General features: G+C 40.1%; 1 protein-coding gene across 1 annotated transcript in view; it reads left to right on the top strand.

Moving 5' to 3' along the window:
• LOC138796583 (neuronal acetylcholine receptor subunit alpha-7-like) overlaps nucleotides 1-20017 on the top strand; it is a 70950-nt gene that overhangs the window by 49141 nt on the left and 1792 nt on the right. Inside the window, exon 9 of the mRNA XM_069976192.1 lies at nucleotides 15843-15952. Coding sequence (XP_069832293.1) covers nucleotides 15843-15952 — 110 coding nt within the window. The remainder of the gene's footprint in view (nucleotides 1-15842; nucleotides 15953-20017) is intronic.

Below are 20017 nucleotides of genomic sequence, written 5' to 3'. Positions count from 1 at the left end.
TTCATGGCTCAGAGAAGTTCTCATAATTGCCCCGGGCAAATGGAGAAAATGAAGGGAAGAACTCTGTAATTTATATGGTAGACAGAACCTGTGTAGGGCTGGTTCCACCTCTATATTACTGTATGAGGTGATATTGATCTCTGTATAGTTGATCTTATTCAGTAGCAGCGGTGGTGTTAGCTAGTATGTGGTGGTAATATTTGTTATTTGTACTCTGGTACTGTGTTTTGTTGGATTTAGTATACTGGATTTGGTCAGTAACATTATGGTGGTCATGGTAGTGGTCATGGAGTGGTGGTAATATTTTTCCCCCTTTTATACTGGTTTTATTGGTAATATTGGTCTCAGTATACAGGATTTGGTCAATAACAGTATTATAATATGTATGGTGAAAATATTATTGGAAAGTATTATTGGTAATACCGGTCTTGGAAAAAAATAAATAAATATATATATCTCAATAGCATCGCTTGGTCGTGAAAGGGGGGGGGGGTGTCAAGCTGACCTCTTGCACCAGGGCCCAGGGGACATTAGCTATGCCCCTGCTAGTAGCCTCAAAAGCTCATATCTTTTTCAGTTTAAAAGGTAACAACTACTGATCACTACAAGGGGTAAATATTAAATCGATATTTCTTTTCTAGGTTCAGAATAAGAATGTTATGGCGGGACGGACACCAGCAGATCAATGGGTGATGGCCATTTTGTGAGTGAAATGCTCTTCTTCAAGTCCTAAGAAGCACGTTCCTTGTGCAAAACAGCTGTCACCTGTCAATCTACTGGCATCCATTCACAAGCCAAATTCTATGTCTGAATGTCTGCATCAATAAAGTTTTTTTGCACAGACCGGTGAGTGCTTGCTGAATTATCTTTTTGCTTGGATTATATTTTGGATTATTATTTATTTAAATTTTATATAGTCCCAACTTTTTTGGTTGTATTTATGAGGTCTTCTTTGTGATCCGCTGCAGCTTAATGAGCAGTTCTTTCATTAAACGTTCTTGTTAGTATCCCTCATTAAAGTATGCTTGCTTCAGGCGTAGGGAAACCAATACTGGTTTTATAAGTGGCTCATTCTAAAAATTATTTAAGCCTTATCTGGGTGACCCCAGTTGGTTTCGCCCCGTCCATTTTCAGCTCGTATTAAGGGCACTTTTATATGGCCCAATGTGAGATAGGAAAACGAGAGCCAATTATCAAGATCAGCACTTGTTTGTAGAGGCCTTCACAAGGCTGGACTAATCGTGTGGCTGGTCACACAAATGATAGCTGGATATTTTGTGTACTGTAGATATTTAAAGTGTCACTTTCAAAATCTAAATCAGCAGGGGATGTGATAAAAATATAAATTCATTATGGGGTTTTTTCAGGTCCAGTCTTTTTAGTCTTAGGTTGAAAAAAAAGAGACTAAACACAGGAAGTCCTGGCCAGTAGTTTCTCAATGTCACGGTTCAATGTGTCCATCAATCACATGGCTGCCTTCTCTGTGAGTGCACAGATGATCTGGGAAACATGGGACTTCCTGTGTGTAGACTCTTTGGAAAAAAAAAAAAACACACAAAGTGCCATGTTTTACGTAATAAAAAAAAAATTGTGAATGTAAATTACAAACTTGTTTTATATCACATGTGCTGTTGATTTCGATTTTGAAAGTTATAACAACGGTGACACTTTACATGCACTGTTATGTGCTGCACATCACCTGTTCACAGAGATTAATAAAACTATAAAACAATTTAAAAAATCAATTTAAAAAAATCAGTCACCTATCCAATCCACATTGGTGGTCAGTGCCTTGGTATTTCTTTATAAGCTGCCAACATGTACCCGCTGCAACTGTGACCTTAGTGGTCATTTGTCATACTCCTGGCATCATGGCTTCCACAAATGAGTAATTTCAGCATTAGTTGTTGTGTCATGTTAACATATCCTGAAAAGGTTGAATATGATAATAGTCCATTCAAACCATGAGTAATAAAAAAAAAACATTTTATATCAGAAATGTTGCATTTTTTTTCATGCATTGAATGATCAAAAATGTAAACGCAGAATAGTACAAAAATGTAAGCACCTTTGTAGGTAAAGTGTTTCCGGCAGAGTCTACTGTTTCTGCGAACAACCTTGTTGATCCCAACAGGATCTCTGGTTAATGATATGCTGTAAATTTAGGAAAAGGGCGACAAACACAACCAGGACAGACATTGGAGGACCCTTAGGACAGTAAGATAATTCTTCTTATGGGACCCGGTAAAAACATGGGACTTACTTGTACTGTATAACTTTGAATGTACTGCCACAGGCATGCACTGAGTCTCAATATAATGTTGCAAAGATTTTGCGACTCCAATACTTTTGTTGGAGTAGCTTGACCATATGGTACAGAACGATGGCCAACAAGCCAAGCATATTCGCTGCAGCTACTTCAAGAAGCATGGATGCCATTTCTGCATATTACTTTAGCATATTGTTGGCTACAATACTAAAAGTCTACAAGGCTGTAATTCTTGCCAATAGTGAATTATCAGTCAAAAGTGTTACAGTCGTCTGTGGTTAACACTAGAGATGAGCAAACTTTTTGAAAGTTCAGTTCGGCAGGTTCACTCAACATTGTTCAGGTTTTGTCTGAACCAAACCGTAAAACAGCAAAATGATTGCAGGCCTTTAGTGGTTTCAGTGCAGTTCAGCAGATCCACTCATCTCTACTTACCTGTCTGTGCCTCCCTGTGTCCTTCTTCTGTGGTCTCTGGTGTCCCCCGCATCCTCCCTTAGCCCACTGTCACTTTTATCTCGGAGTGACAGCCTAAACAGCCAATCACTGACTGACTGAGATGGGACAGTACTGTAACCAATGATTGGCTGAGCGGATTGTCACTTATTTCTATTGAGTAGCAGCCCGCTTAGCAAGTCACTGCCTGTGGTGCTGTCCCATCCCAGTCAGTGATTGGTTGAATGGGCTGGAGGTGACTGGAGACACCATTGACCTGTAGGAGGACACCAGAGGAGCACAAACAGATGAGCATACCCTTTTTTTTTGTTTATGTGTATATTATGTGTTTATTGTGGGGCCACCATCTTTACAAATTTGTTACAAACTTGCAAAAAGTTTGGTTTGGTGCCTAACTGAACTTTTTGCAAAGTACAGAACAAATCTTGGTTTGTAACATTCGGTTTGCTCATCCCTAGTTAACAGTGTTATCAGGTAAAAATCTTTTTGTACTATTTCATCATAAGTTTTGTTTCTGAATGTAATTACAGTCTCCCCTTCCAGTGTGAAATACTAGAATTATTAGGAGGGAGATGTACAAAAAAGATACAAGGAAAATGAATCTTCAGAGCAAAGTTAGCTGCGGAGCAGTTCTCTCACCCAGAGAAAGGATATGATAGTGAATGGAGACAACTATGTGCTGAGCAAATTATTGGTCATTAAAATCTAAAATGTCTCATTAAACCACATTTACACTCGAGTCGCTCATTAAAATGATTAAACTAATTGTTTTCTTTCCAGAATGGAATTGTTTTATGTAGATGTGAAAACTCTTGGCTTTTAAATATTTTTCTTTTAAAATTGTAGAATCCTATGCGGTTTTTGTTTAACTCTGTGTCCCCATAACAAAACATATCCACACATTTGCAGGTAATGCTGTGGTGATCAATTGAAGGAGAAGTCCGCCTTTTTTCCCTGCCCTTACTACTGCATCAAGGCTTCACTTCCCGGATAAAATCGTGATGTCACGACCTAACTCCCAGAGTTGTGCGGGCTGTGGCTGGTGAGGATGATGGCAGAGGGATGCTCAGTGCCCCTCCGGTGCCCGCTGTCCCTCAGTGTCCCTCTACCATCATCCTCTCCAGCAGCCACAGCCCGCACAGCTCTGGCAGTTGGGGTCGTGACATCACCATTTTATCCAGGAAGTGAAACATTGATGCAGTAGTAAGTACAGGGAAAAAAAAGCACTTTACAAGCATTTCCCGTAATAATAATTTGGGGGGCGATACAAAACTTTACTGTACTGTTTTGAAGGGGTGCTTTTTCTATGGGGCAAGTTGAGCCTCTAGTTTTAGGAAGTGCAGCCTACTGGCAAAAAAATAAGTGTCACCTTCACTGTCATACCGTAACCTAAAGGACCACCAGCACAGGACATGTATGAGGGCACTGATTAGGGGACGTCCTTAGCTAGTTCTGCTTTGTGAAGGAAGAAGAGAAGCTACCTGGGTCATGTCGGTAAGCCCCCTGTAGGTAGACCGCCCCCTGGTAAGTACGCTCCTGTTGGTAGACCCTGTGTCAGTTGCCCCAAACAAGTAAATAATATTTCCAATGTAGTTAGTCCCTGTGTAGGTACCCCCTTCTCCCATGTAGGCATCCCAATGTAGATAGTCCCCCCCTCCTCCGCCAGTTTCCCTCCTAGCAAAAATATCCCCCATGTAAGTAATCCCCCTGTAGGTAACCCCTTATGTAGACCTTTTTGTGCCCCCCAATATAGTAGGTAATCCCCTTATTAGTAGCCAGCTCCCCCCCCCAGTAGATAGGATCCCCCCGGTTGTTAGCACATTTCTCCCCTTCCCAGTAATAAGCCCTCCACCCCCATTGCCTTCTGTAAGCTAAAAAAAAAAAATCCTGCAGCAATGCAGTCCTTTACCATCTCCCTTCCATGAATGCTGGCAGAATGAACGGCAGGGCAGGGAGCCAATATCTATTTACTCTGTCAATCACAGCGGCCCATTTAACTGTATGCCCATTTAACTGTATCAGGAGTATGGGATTGTTCAGAGAGGGCCCTTAAATTACTGTAAAATCGATAAAGTAGTGCAGTAAAGTAGTGCACTTTTTATGAGATTTTGGGGGGAATCACTGCACAAAAATGCAATGTGATATACATTCTAGGCAGCATCTGTTAGGTTAAATCCTGCTAAAATTATGAATATAACTGTACAGACTTCTGGCGGGTCGGAAGTTCAGCATCTGTCAGTAATGTGCACAGCACACAATAATATTTTCCTCTATTTGGAACCAATTTACAAAACATTGTTATGTTATTAACAATCAACATTTCCATGTTATTCAATTATTTCCTTTTACTTTTAATTAAAATGACTTGTGGCTGCAAAACTGTTATGAAAAGGAATACATATTGAGTCAACCTTTGCCTTTTCTTTTTTGTTTCCAAAAAGTTTATTGAAATAGCATGGTAAGTATACAGACAAAATAGGCATTCTATTCTCACACAGGAGGTATTTTAAAGGGTCTCTGTTATAAAAAAAAAAAATATATATATATATATATATTTATTTATACAGATACAATTAGAGATGAGCAAATTTACAGTAATAAAGCAAAGCACTTTGTTATCTCTGCAATCTACTCATCGGCCTGCTGTCTTTTAACTCATCACTCTGTGCCGCTCCTTCCTGGGTGCTGGGAAAAGCTGGGTTCAGTCCTAGGAAACTACTCCCATTTTCCCAGAACTGGATCCAGCTTTTCCAGACACCCAGGTAGGAGCAGCATGGAGCGGCACTGAGTTAGAGGAAATCTTCTTTCATCTTGTTAAGTTGCAGCCTGGTGCTAAAATGAAAAAATAACAATTCAAGTTTTCCCATCAATCTGCACTCAATAGCCCTCATGACAAAATGAAAACAAAATTTTAGAAATCTTTGCTAATTTATTAAAAACTAATGTATTGCAACCGTTTACCTAGTTGAAGCATCTGTGGCAGTGATTGCAGCCTTTAATCTTCTTGGGTATGATACCACAAGGCCAGTATCCTCTTGGGAACTTTTAGTGTAGCAGAAATGTATTTGTCCCCTTCTGTCTCTGAGCTCTACATGCAGCTCTTTCCTCCTCATAGCTTGTTTTTTCTGCACTATACATTGTAAGCTGTGAGACCTTATATAGACAGAGTTGTGTCTTTCCAAATCACGTCCAATCAACTGAATTTACCATAGGTGACTCCATTCAAGACATAGGAACAACTCCAATATGGTCAAAAGACCCCAGAAATCAGGATCAGGAGGCCCTAGAGCTAAAATTCAAGTGTCATAGCAAAGGGCCTTTCTACCAATGTCCATGCAAAATTTTTGTTTTTCCTTTTCATTATTTTGTAAAAATTTAGAAAAATGTAGTTTATAACATTATTATTATTATGGGGTATGTAGATTAACACAGCCAAATTTGAACTTCAGAACATAGCCCTGTTTTTTAAATCTGATCTGACTTACTTATATTCAGTGATAATTAGTAAAGAAATCCTTAATTGTATGAAAATGAGTAAACATTTGCATATGCGGAAACTTGTAATTCTCTGTAAGACCATGCTCCCGCAACATCTTTTTAGTAAAGAAAATGACTATTTTTTTTTTTTAATAATAACAGACTTATTTTACCTAAAAAAGATGTGGGAACAAAGCGACAAAAGATATTTGAGCCACATAAATAGGGTAATAATAATTTATATTTACAAAGACCACTTTATGTTGGCATCATTTGGGAAGCGTTGGTTTACTTTTTTTGACATTACAGAGCTTAAAAGTTTTGCAAATTTTCAAATATTTTATTTAAATTTCAACTTTGATTCTTTTTAAATTACCAAATTATTTCTGAAGGCCTATGTGCTAAAAACCACTGTGGTTCACAGGAATTACAGCAAAGTGGGGGGTGAAATGTAAACATTGAATTTTTTAATTGTCATCTGTGTTTTCCTGTAGCACAGCAGGTATTAACAGAAAAAATTCTACTCAGTATGTGTTACCCCAAATCTCTAGTTTTAGAATTATCTCCTCTGTGTCAATAAAGAATTGTGAAGATTTAAAGAGTTTCGGAGCTCATAGCATCATAATGATACATGTTGCCGGGAGTTCCGAATTTCATCTGCACTCGGACCATAATTACGGAATGTGTGAATGCCCTCTTACAGTTATAGCCTACAAGACCCAGCCTGTGACTTTGCCTTCCATACACAACAGGCCTGGAGGTCATATGACATGACCTTTGCCGGTCATCAGTATCCTTGCGATTACAATGCTAGGTTGCCAATGGGTTACAGGTGGACTCAACTCCCCCTATCAACCCTGTAAGTGCCACATTTGTTATTGACAGCAGCATCTACACAGTTTATCTGCAGAGCCCGACACCAGTCTGGTCTCAGCAGTTGTGGCAGGAGCGCGGCCTTGTATGACATGTACATCCATGGGCACCAACAGCATCACTCCCGCAACGTACATGTCCATCCTGAAGTGGGAACAGGTTAAAGTCAGTAAAAATTGCTTCTGATTTTCTGTACCAGTGTATAATTCTACATCAGGAATAACAGCCTGGAGAAGGTTACCATCATACTTTCCAGACTGTTAGCCCCCAGGAAACATTGATTGGTAGAATATCTCCAGCAGGTATGGACAGCACTGTCATAATATTGCTTGATCATTTATTGACCCTGAAGACATGAATATTGATTAAACTTGTCATTTCACATTAAACAGTGGATATAACTACTGTATAAACATACTAAATAGATTGAGAATGTGAAAGTGAAAACAGCAAAATAACGGCTGTTATTTGGCCTCAAAATGTCCGTCAAACAGCCATAAAAAGACAGTTTGTGAAGCTAGCCTAAAATAAACATTGTTTACTTTTCAGTATTTAATTTGTTTTAAAAATTTTTACCTGTTTTAGTAAATTAAATAAACAGTACCTGACATGACCCCAGGTTGGATGACCTGAACCAACAGCTGTGATTTCAGTTGATTACTAAAGATGAGCAAACCTCGAGCACTATAAAGCGGCCTGGAAAACATGGATACAGACAGCCTTAGGCCATAGGCTGTATTCATGTTTACCAGGACTCCATAGGGTGGCATCCAACTTCTCCAGCCAAAGGTAAGCAAATGCCACAGGTGCGCTAGAGGTTTGCTCATTTACTGTATAATCATTACACCTGCAGTCATGACATGAAATGGAGCTGTATTATGCAAATCAGTGGAGCCCCTTAAGATTCAAAATAACTTCTATATCAAGGGGTTAAAATATGAACGCTGCGAGAGCATTAAAGGGGAACTCTGGATAAGGAAAACTTGTTTTCTATTAAAAGTACATTAAAAGTTATATAGATGTGTCTATACAATGTATTACCATATCTGTACGGTTCTGCCACACTGGTAGCTGATAGAAATCCAGGAGGGAAAGAAAAATGGCCCCTGGGTGAATCCACATTGTCTCCTGCTCCTTCTGCTATCTCCCCTTAGGAGGTGTTGCACTGATTTCTCTGATTGTGCAGAAGTGTGCAGTGAAATTAGGGCTGTGTTCACACATGTTGGAGTGTCATTGCAGTACTGCAGCACATTCACAAAGATGATGCAGTAACACAAGTAAATGATGCTAAACGGCAGAGAGGATCAGAGCCTTATTGTGGGGCTCAACTTCAAAGATAAAAGATGCTTGATCATAATATGTGCGTGGAAATTTAAAGAAAAAAAATTCGAAAAGTTCTTTACTTTATTCCAATATCAGCATTACAGGTAGAGAATACAGCGTGCTGTGTGGTGTTACAGGTAGAGAATACAGTGTGCTGTGTGGTGTTACAGGAAGAGAATACAGCGTGCTGTGTGGTGTTACAGGTAGAGAATACAGTGTGCTGTGTGGTGTTACAGGTAGAGAATACAGCGTGCTGTGTGGTGTTACAGGTAGAGAATACAGTGTGCTGTGTGGTGTTACAGGAAGAGAATACAGCATGCTGTGTGGTGTTACAGGTAGAGAATACAGCGCGCTGTGTGGTGTTACAGGTAGAGAATACTGCATGCTGTGTGATGTTACAGGTAGAGAAAACTGTGTGCTGTGTGGTGTTACAGGTAGAGAATACAGCGTGCTTTGCGGTGTTACAGGTAGAGAATACAGCATGCTGTGTGGTGTTACCGGTAGAGAATACAGCGTGCTGTGTGGTGTTACAGGAAGAGAATACAGCATGCTGTGTGGTGTTACAGGTAGAGAATACAATGTGCTGTGTGATGTTACAGGTAGAGAATACAGTGTGCTGTGTGGTGTTACAGGTAGAGAATACAGCGTGCTGTGTGGTGTTACAGGTAGAGAATACAGTGTGCTGTGTAATGTTACAGGTAGAGAATACAGCGTGCTGTGTGGTGTTACAGGTAAAGAATACAGCGTGCTTTGTGGTGTTACAGGTAAAGAATACAGCGTGCTTTGTGGTGTTACAGGTAGAGAATACAGCGTGCTTTGCGGTGTTACAGGTAGAGAATACAGCATGCTGTGTGGTGTTACCGGTAGAGAATACAGCGTGCTGTGTGGTGTTACAGGAAGAGAATACAGCATGCTGTGTGGTGTTACAGGTAGAGAATACAATGTGCTGTGTGATGTTACAGGTAGAGAATACAGTGTGCTGTGTGGTGTTACAGGTAGAGAATACAGCGTGCTGTGTGGTGTTACAGGTAGAGAATACAGTGTGCTGTGTAATGTTACAGGTAGAGAATACAGCGTGCTGTGTGGTGTTACAGGTAAAGAATACAGCGTGCTTTGTGGTGTTACAGGTAAAGAATACAGCGTGCTTTGTGGTGTTACAGGTAGAGAATACAGCATGCTGTGTGGTGTTACAGGTAGAGAATACAGCGCGCTGTGTGGTGTTACAGGTAGAGAATACTGCATGCTGTGTGATGTTACAGGTAGAGAAAACTGCGTACTGTGTGGTGTTACAGGTAGAGAATACAGCGTGCTTTGCGGTGTTACAGGTAGAGAATACAGCGTGCTGTGTGGTGTTACAGGTAGAGAATACAGCGTGCTGTGTGGTGTTACAGGTAGAGAATACTGCATGCTGTGTGATGTTACAGGTAGAGAAAACTGCGTGCTGTGTGGTGTTACAGGTAGAGAATACAGTGGGCTGTGTGGTGTTACAGGTAGAGAATACAGCGTGCTGTGTGGTGTTACAGGTAGAGAATACAGCATGCTGTGTGGTGTTACCGGTAGAGAATACAGCGTGCTGTGTGGTGTTACAGGTAGAGAATACAGCATGCTGTGTGGTGTTACAGGTAGAGAATACAATGTGCTGTGTGATGTTACAGGTAGAGAATACAGTGTGCTGTGTGGTGTTACAGGTAGAGAATACAGCGTGCTGTGTGGTGTTACAGGTAGAGAATACAGCGTGCTGTGTGGTGTTACAGGTAGAAAATACAGCGTGCTGTGTGGTGTTACAGGTATAGAATACAGTGTGCTGTGTGGGTGTTACAGATAGAGAATACAGTGTGCTGTGTGGTGTTACAGGTAGAGAATACAACTTGCTGTGTGGTGTTACAGGTAGAGAATACAGTGTGCTTTGTGGTGTTACATGTAGAGAATACAGCATGCTGTGTGGTGTTACAGGTAGAGAATACAGCATGCTGTGTGGTGTTACAGGTAGAGAATACAGTGTGCTGTGTGGTGTTACAGGTAGAGAATACAGCATGCTGTGTGGTGTTACAGGTAGAGAATACAGAGTGCTGTGTGGTGTTACAGATAGAGAATACAGTGTGCTGTGTGATGTTACAGGTAGAGAATACAGCGTGCTGTGTGGTGTTAAAGGTAGAGAATACAGTGTGCTGTGTGGTGTTACAGGTAGAGAATACAGCGTGCTGTGTGGTGTTACAGGTAGAGAATACAGTGTGCTGTGTGGTGTTACAGGTAGAGAATACAGCGCTGTGTGGTGTTACAGGTAGAGAATACAGTGTGCTGTGTGGTGTTACAGGTAGAGAATACAGCGTGCTGTGTTGTGTTACAATTAGAGAATACAGCGTGCTGTGTGGTGTTACAGGTAGAGAATACAGCGCTGTGTGGTGTTACAGGTAGAGAATACAGCGTGCTGTGTGGTGTTACAGGTAGAGAATACAGTGTTCTGTGTGGTGTTACAGGTAGAGAGTACAGCGTGCTGTGTGGCGTTACAGGTAGAGAATACAGCGTGCTGTGTGGTGTTACAGGTAGAGAGTACAGCTTGCTGTGTGTAGTTACAGGTAGAGAATACAGCGTGCTGTGTGGGTGGGACAACAATGAAATGATAAAGTAATGCAAATAATTCAGTAACACAATAAAACTGCAATGTGTGAACACAGCCTAGATGTTCTGCAACAGATTTGGGTGGGGAATAGGCAGGGTGGAGGACTGTGATGAACAGCTGAGGGAAAGCATTGCATTCTGGAACCTGTATTACTGTGTACAACTGATCAACCAGGAAGTACAGAAACACAATACAGAACAAAACTCCCCAAAACAAATGGATTTTTGGTAGTTTCAAAACTGGGATAGACAGGTAAGTAATGCTGTATGCTTCTGCAGAAGTTTCATTTTTTTTAACCTCTACCTGGAGATCCCCTTTAAACACCATTTTCCCTCAAAATACAGGCAATATAAAGATAAAGAATGGCATGTGCATAATTTCACAAAAAACTGTAAAAGGTTATTGGCTGTAAAAGGTTATTGACTGACATCTTTCTTAAAGTGTCACTGTCGTTATAACTTTGAAAATCTAAATTAACAGTATTTGTCATATAAAGCAAGTTTGCAATTTACATTCATTATTTATTTTTTAAGTGATCATGGAAAACACAGCACTTCCTGTTTTCTGACTCTTTTTTTTCCCCCGAAGAGTCTAAACACAGGAAGTCCCGTGTTTCCAATGTAGCACGCTCACAGAGAAGGCAGTCATGTGACTGATGGACACAAATAATGAATGTAAATTGCAAACATGGTGTATATCACATATACTGATAATTTACTTTTTGAAAGTTATAATGACAGTAACACTTCAAGGTCTTAGGCATTGAGGCTGACGTAATTCAGCAAAACTTCAATGCCATTGCATAGCAAGAATTTCTATCCGGCTAAGAAAACTAATCTACTCTGCTGCTATAGTCCTATCTGTTCCACCCCCCACCCCCCCTTCCCCCTCGCAGCACAGAGTCACCCATCATTTCTAAGGTCAGGGATTCACAAAACATTCAGACATTGGAAAGATTGATGTAAGCTATTACTCTGTATTCTATATTCTACTGCTCATGTCGTGTCAAGTGATCAACACGATGCATATGATTCCAAGTATTGTTATTCTGTATGGAAGACCTCAGAGAAAACAAGATTAAAACATCCTCCACATATTCTTTGGATTATATTTCATATATATATTGCAGTGTTAAATGGCATATTTGTAAAGAAGTCACTATGTATTAGACTTACAAGCCTCCTCTCTTTTTTCCCCCTGATACTTTATGTAGGATAAATGTAGCCTGAAGACCATAAACGTACATTGTTGTGTCCAGGGGGAGTTATTCTCCATCCACTGGTCAGCCACCGATTGTTGCCCAATATGGTGACTGGTGGCCCCAATAATATGTAGGTGCAGCTTTACAACAGACATTTTAGTAGCATCTGAAGTGGAAAAGACCATAAGTGGGAAAAAAGCGGTAGAACTACATATACTACAAGTGTGCTATATTTATTATATGGGTTATATGTAAGCTGTCACTATTATGTGAGTGACAACTAACCTGTATTCTTGTCCTGGGCTCTGGAAAGTCTAGCTATTCCTCTGACTATTACTTTAAGATTGTGCCTATTCATGCCAGGGCTGTATTATTAGCTGCTGCTGCCCTGGGCACTAAACCTGTGGACACCCCATCTTTACTCACCAATTAGCGAAAATCAATGATTTTCTAGTTTCTGAACATCGTATTGATATCTGATCAGTCTAAGGCCGTTTACTGTACTTCACCACATGCAGCAGATGCCAGACCCTCATGCGGTAACCAGTAGGCGTATCGCCAATAATCCTGGTAACAGCACACGACTACTGGGGGAAAAATGGGAGAATGGTTTTGGCCACATGCATTTCTCTACATGTAGAAACATTGTCTAAATCACGGTTTTTTTTTAAATGAATTTTAACTGCTTAAAACATAAACAAATTTCCACATTGGATCAGTGATTAGAACCGTCTGCATATTGTCTGACAGAATTCTCACCACGGGATTGTTAGATTGATAGGTAATAGCTCCAGGCGTCAGATTTGCCACTGCCACACCAGACCTGACCAATACCGCCATACTGTGACTGGATAACACCGCCACACCAGACCTGACCAATGCCCCATACTGTGACTGGATAACACCGCCAGACCAGACCTGACCAATACCGCCATACTGTGACTGGATAACACTGCCACACCAGACCTGAGCAATACCGCCATACTGTGACTGGATAACACAGCCATTCCAGACCTGAACAATACCACCATACTGTGACTGGATAACATTGCCATACCAGACCTGACCAATACCGCCATACTGTGACTGGATAACATTGCCATACCAGATCTGACCAATACCACCATACTGTGACTGGATAACATTGCCATACCAGACCTGACCAATACCGCCATACTGTGACTGGATAACATTGCCATACCAGATCTGACCAATACCACCATACTGTGACTGGATAACACCGCCATACTAGTCCAAACCCATACCATCATACTGTGACTTGATAACACTGCCACACCAGACCTGACCATTACCACCATACCGTTACTGGATAACACCGCTATACCAGACCTGACCAATACCACCATACCGTGACTGGATAACACCGCTATACCAGACCTGACCAATACCGCCATACTGTGACTGGATAACACCGCTGTACCAGAACTAACCAATATCGCCATACCCCCCCCTTGAAAAGACACCAGATTTACTGTTTTCCTTCCCCCTGCTCCCTGGTGCTGCCCTGATGCAAGGTTCTGCCCTAGGCACCTCGGGTGCTTATTGGTAAATACTGCCCTGATTTATGCCACCACATTTGTTAGGTTCTTTACTTATTTTTTCAGTTTGTTCTTGATAGGTAACATTGAAGGTGGTGAAACTTTTGAATTGAGTCTTTTTGGTCTGGCATTTTAAGTTGTCCTCAGTTTTTTGAGACCTGTAATACAGATGTAAACAAGCGAGTGTGTCCGTAGTCTACGTTTGGCTGACTCTAATGTGTAGATGCTCTAGGTGACTAGTCAAGCCATCATGGAACAGCTATTTGCCAGGTCCTATTACTATTGACTGATCCTGAGAACATCTCCATATTTGCCACTGCTGCTTATTCTAATGATCGTGTTGTATCTATTTTTATTGTTGGCGTCCATCCATCCTCACTGTCAGACTTCATTGCTTCCTGGCCTGATACTGAGCACTGTAACATCTTATGATGGTTTGTCTCAGTATTCCAGATGACTACAGTCATGGTATTTGGCTGAATTGTGACATAAGGTATTGTCTAGGGAAAACAGGTTTGTTGTTGCTTCCCTGTTTTATTTGGATGCATTAAAAATTACATACAGCAACCCAGGCATCTCTCAGCTGAAAGTCATGATCTGTCCATCTGTCATTTTGATGGAATAATATATCATTTTATAGTAAAAGAAAAAAATCTCCCTCAGTAAGAATTATGAGTCACAAGAGATATATAGATTCATTATTATTATTATTATTATTATTATTATTTATTTATTTATAAAGCGCCCTTAATTCCAGAGTGCCAAAAGAAACCCCATACATGCACCGAAAGAAACATTTTGTGTCCATTGGAACAATTAAATGGGAACTCCAAAAAATATATATATATATATTGTTTTAAGTCAACTGGTGTCAGAATGTTTAACAGCTTTGTAAATAATCTCTAAAAATCTTCCAGTGCTTATCAGTTGTTGTATGTCCTGCAGGAAGTGGTGTATTCTTTCTGACACAGTGCTCTCTGCTGCCATCTCTGTCCATCTCAGGGACTGTCCAGAGCAGGAGAGGTTTTCTATGGGGATTTGCTACAGCTCTGGACAGTTCCTGACATGGACAGAGGTGGCAGCAGAGAGCACTGTGTCAGACTGGAAAGAATCCACCACTTCCTGCAGGACATACAGCAGCTGATATGTACTGGAAGACTTTATATTTTAAATATTACAAAGAATACAAATCTATATATCTTTCTGACACCAGTTTATTTGAAAACAATATTTTTTTTCTCTGGAGTACCCCTTTAAGAATACATTGTGCAAATAATAGCCAGGCATCCATTGGACAGTGTTTGCTTAATGCATCATAGGTCTGGAGTCCAGGCCCATAGAGCATTGCTGTGACAGGATACAATTTCTCCTCTGAAAGCAGGATTAGATATTTATAAATGGATGGCTGGTCAGCTTATAAAGAAGAATGTTTCTATTCACTGTCAGGAAAAAGATTTGAGAATGTCAAAATGTGAAACCCAAAAATGTACATCTTTATCATACTCAAATGAAGAATATATATAGCGATCTGATAATAGATCAGGTGAAATGCTTGACACTTCATACATTTGGGTTTCCTGCCCATTGAACCCTTTCAGAATGAAGGCCCTGTAGAAACCAGGGAAGAATCCAGTAAGTATAGGAGCTTAGCAGACAAAACGCTACAAATCAGAGCCCATACATGAAGCCTTTACTGCAATGGGAGATATTCTCCTCTAGGAGCAATGCTAAATGGAATCCAATGAAGCATGCCATTAATGTTTTCCATCAGGAAAAGAAAATCTATATGCCTTTATTTTGAAACCAGAGGCAGATTTAGGTACGTAAGAGACCTTGTGTACCTCTATGGAAGCCCTATCATTGCTCTGTACAAAACAGATATTTAAACTTAACTCGATACTTGATAATGAAGCCACTGAATTTACTCTCTTTACTCTCTTTTACAGTGTGGAGTGTCTATAAAATACAATATACAAGTCTACCTGATATTGTTCCCAGTCTTACATTATTAGAAATATATTTAGATTATTGTTTGTAACTGAACGCATCTTTTTATCTTCCTTGTAGCTCAGTATTTTGCAAGTATTATGGTCATAGTTGGACTCTCAGTGGTTGTTACAGTGCTGGTTCTGCAGTTTCACCACCACGACCCCCAAGCTGGAAAAATGCCCAAATGGGTAAGTGTTTCTTAATGGTAAAGAATTATGATTATTAGAAGTAATGGAGTATGTTAAAGGATGGGAAATAACACATAACGCTGCTCTACAGTCTCCATTTATAAACATTTAAAAAAGTTCTTACATAACAAATGGTTATGAAACATGTCCATTGGTAAGTATTGTTACTAATGCTGTTGGTAGACTATGAAGACTCCTGGGACACCAGTGGGGGATACATATACAATTGAAAATAGTTATAGTTGGGGTCAAGAGACTAAAAAGAGTCTGGACATATGACCCTCATGTCAGGTGCTGGGAAGGGCATTTGTACTGAGGATTTTGATTGCATTTGAGAATTAAATCTGCCTTGTACTTTATGGCTTCTAATGTGCTTCAGAGCCTGTCAATCACCTGTCAGGCTAACAGGCAAAGAGCCGTGACTAGTTACAGCCAAGACTCCGCCTCATACCTAGATCATGACACTCTGCACACCTCACATCCCAGAATAAAAGATGTTTTCCAGGATATAAAGATACAAAACACAAACAGAAGATATGGTTTACGTGCTGGGGACCTGATATACTGGGGTCCTCATACTCGGGTGTGTAATATGCTGGTGACCTGATAGTGGTGTGTGTAATATACTGGGGACCTGATACTGGAGTATGTAATATCCTGGGGACCTAATACTTGGGTGTGTGATTTGCTGGGGACCAGATAGTGGGGCGTGTAGTGCTCCCTTTGTATTGTTCTCACTGTAAAATTCTGACTGTTCTCACTGTAAAATAATTGCATGTTCGAAAATGATCGTTATAACCATTGGATCATTAAACAAATTGTTCGTGATCGTCGACCCCGAAGAATTAGTGTCATGTTCGTACAAACCTTTACAAACATGTTCGCTTATCACTACTCATAACGAGTGAATTTGCATATGCCCACATGTTCTAGAATTATTAAGGTCCAGTATATTCCCTCCTCTGTAATAACTTCCCCATTAAAAAAAAATTGTTAAAAAGGCCTTGAGGATATATTTATGTGATAAGTAGAAAGATTTGGAATATTATACTTCTCCATGCAAACAAGAGCATAGATTATATTTCCACTGTGTTGGTTTTTGCTGAGTAAACTAGATATTGTCCCCACACCAGGAAACCTTCGATGTACTGCTTATTAGACTGTAAGCTTTGTTTTCTTATGTTTATATTTAAATAAAAAAAATACAATAAAAAAAACAAGATGTTGTGTTGCCAAGAGAAAGTACAAAAGAAGCAGTAGCTGCAAGAGCATCATTATTCTTTAAACGCTTTGTTGGGTAGGACGGTTAATACACAGTATATGGACGGCTGGAAGATTCTGTTTAGCTTAACATATAGCAGGTATGAGGAGACATATGCTGCAGCCCTAACAGCACATCTCATAAACTTCTTCATGAGGCTTCAAGTGAAAGGAAACCTTGAGCAGACAGCTAATGGTGCTTGGATGATATATGGGGAAACTCTTGTGTGAAATGCAGAGTTCTAGATATTACTTTATGTCAGTCATAATTGACATCTGTATTTGGATTAGGGGGAAATTATCAATCAATTTGTGGCACAAAAAACGTGTGGAAAAAAAGTTACATTTCTTTTTACTCACAAGTATGAAAGAGTGACACAAGAAATGGGGAGGAGACTGATAGGTGTCCGGGGGGTGGGGGGACGTTGTCATGGTGAACAACTTTCTGATGATATTCATCCACAAAAACACTGTGCCTATCACGGTACATGCCGTCATCATTCCCCACTTAGACTACTGGACTTCTGTTCTATCTAAAACCTTACTACCCTCCAATCCTTAACTCTGCTGCCTGACTGATCCACCACTTCCTTCAATCCTCCTCTGCCTCTCGTCAGCCAGCTGCCTTTGAACTCTTGAACGCCATCCCATGCCGCTCCTCACTGAGTGCCTGGAAAAGCTGGATCCAACTCTGGGAAACTGGGAGAGTTTAAAGGCAGCTGGCTGACAAGCTGACCTCCAAGCCTAGTGAAGTTACCCTAGTCACAACCTAAACTAGGAACCCTTAGTATGATTTCACACTTTGTCAATGTGAAGCTGATCAGGCTCCTAGAGTTTCCGCACTGTATGCTAAATGAGTATGTAGTAACTGTCCACTAAGCATAAATTGTATATAATATGTAGCATTACATAACATTGTTTACTCACCAGCCTGGGTTCCCTTGTTCAGATCTTAAATCCTTATGTGTAGTGCAGTATAGTCCTAATAGGTGTTCGTATCCTTACAAGTTGGCTGTTGTTCCTTATAATGATTGGACAGTGGATCTCCTTCATACTTTCTCTGAATATTGTTAAGTATGATTATTTATTCTCATATATAGAGATCTCTTTGCTCTTCCTATATACATTTTTATACTTATGCAGTATATCACTCCCTTTGTGTGGCAAGTGTTGTGATCAACGGACTTGTGGCCGGACGGGAGAGCAGGACGCCGGACCCGTGCAGCGAGTATATAGTGTGTGGGAACTGCCAGGACCTGCCGGACTCGTAGCGAGAATCTCGCTGCGAGTCCGTTCGTGTGAATATACCCTTAGGTATATTTAAGAGCCAAGATGGCAAGTGACAGCTGTCCAGCACAATATAGCTGTTGCTGTCTGTCGGCTTTTGGTACATCTTAGTGCATATTTTTCCTTCTTTTATAAAAATGTTTAAAACTAAAAAAATGGATGGAGGATTTGCTAAAAATGAGTGTGAAATGCAGATAAAATGAATTTTTATTTAAATTGTTTAAAAACTCCTGAAGAGAATCCTCACTACCTTTCCATTTGGAGACCATGTAGTCTATAAATCCTCTCCATAGGACGAGGTTCACACTAAGCACTTCTGTGACACTGACCATTGGAGTGTATCTCCTGGGTAACGCTTATCTTTGTACGTTCATTGCGTGGAATGATTTCTTCACATATTTTAATTAAAAAGCTGCTTTTTGAGAAAAAAAAATGCTGCCCATTTGTTTGTGCCACCAAAAATCTTTTTCTTTCAAATCAACTGGTGCCAGAAAGTGACAGAGATTTATAATTTACTTCTATTAAAAATTTTTTATCCTTGATTATTTATTATTATAATAATAATAAAAAACGTAAAGCTGGCCATGGATGAACAGATAATTCAGACACTAATTTCAATGTCAATTACGCTTGACTAAAGGGAATTGTAAAATGAAGAAAGCCTGAGAGTCATGCTTCCTCTGCCCACACGATGTGGATGAATGCTCTACGCTCTGTGTGAGTGGGGGAGCAGGGCTCAGAAGCTTTCTCTAGGAATCCCAGAAGCATTTAAACAGCTTGTTACAGAAAAATATTGAATCAGATCATAGAAAACTATCCTCCATTCTCCCCAAATAATAAGATACCACTGGAGAGCTGACAGTATGGCTTTCATATTATCTCACAAGTCAGATGTAAAGGCACCATCTAACCTTTCTTTAGAAACTTGTATTTCAAATACTTAGATGTACAAAATGTGTATGAAGCATGTATAATGTTCTGTCTGCCAGCCCACAGGGTCTCACACAACAGGACTATAAAGAGATGCAAAACATTGCTGGGGGGAATCTGCATGAAGCATAAGAGTGGAAAATTTGGCATTAATGAAACTCATTTACATCTATAAAATAAAATATTGCAAGCCAGCTATCATTGTCACCAGGAGAGCACTAGTAGACTGAAAAGGAAAAAAAACTTTGCTGACAAACTAAATGAAAAAAATGCTTTGTTGGCAAAATAAAACATCATGCCAAGGCTGGCAGACAACAAACCTTGCCGCTTGTGAAACCCATGATGACCCAAATGTTTCTGGAAATTTGTTAGTATAGCTCAATTTATACAGCTACAACAACCATTTAAACCATCTAAATGTATACCCTGGCTGTATAAAAATAAAAAACGATTAGAGATGAGCAAACCGGGTTCGGGTTCGAGTCCATCCGAACCTGAACAATCGGCATTTGACTAGATGGGACTGCTGAACTTGGATAAAGCTCTAAGGTTGTCTGGAAAACATGGATACAGCCAATGACTATATCC

Source organism: Dendropsophus ebraccatus, chromosome 7, assembly GCF_027789765.1.
Source record: "Dendropsophus ebraccatus isolate aDenEbr1 chromosome 7, aDenEbr1.pat, whole genome shotgun sequence".
Lineage (NCBI taxonomy): Eukaryota > Metazoa > Chordata > Amphibia > Anura > Hylidae > Dendropsophus > Dendropsophus ebraccatus.
Note: the sequence above shows the minus strand (reverse complement) of the source record. Positions and strands in the feature narration are given on the sequence as shown.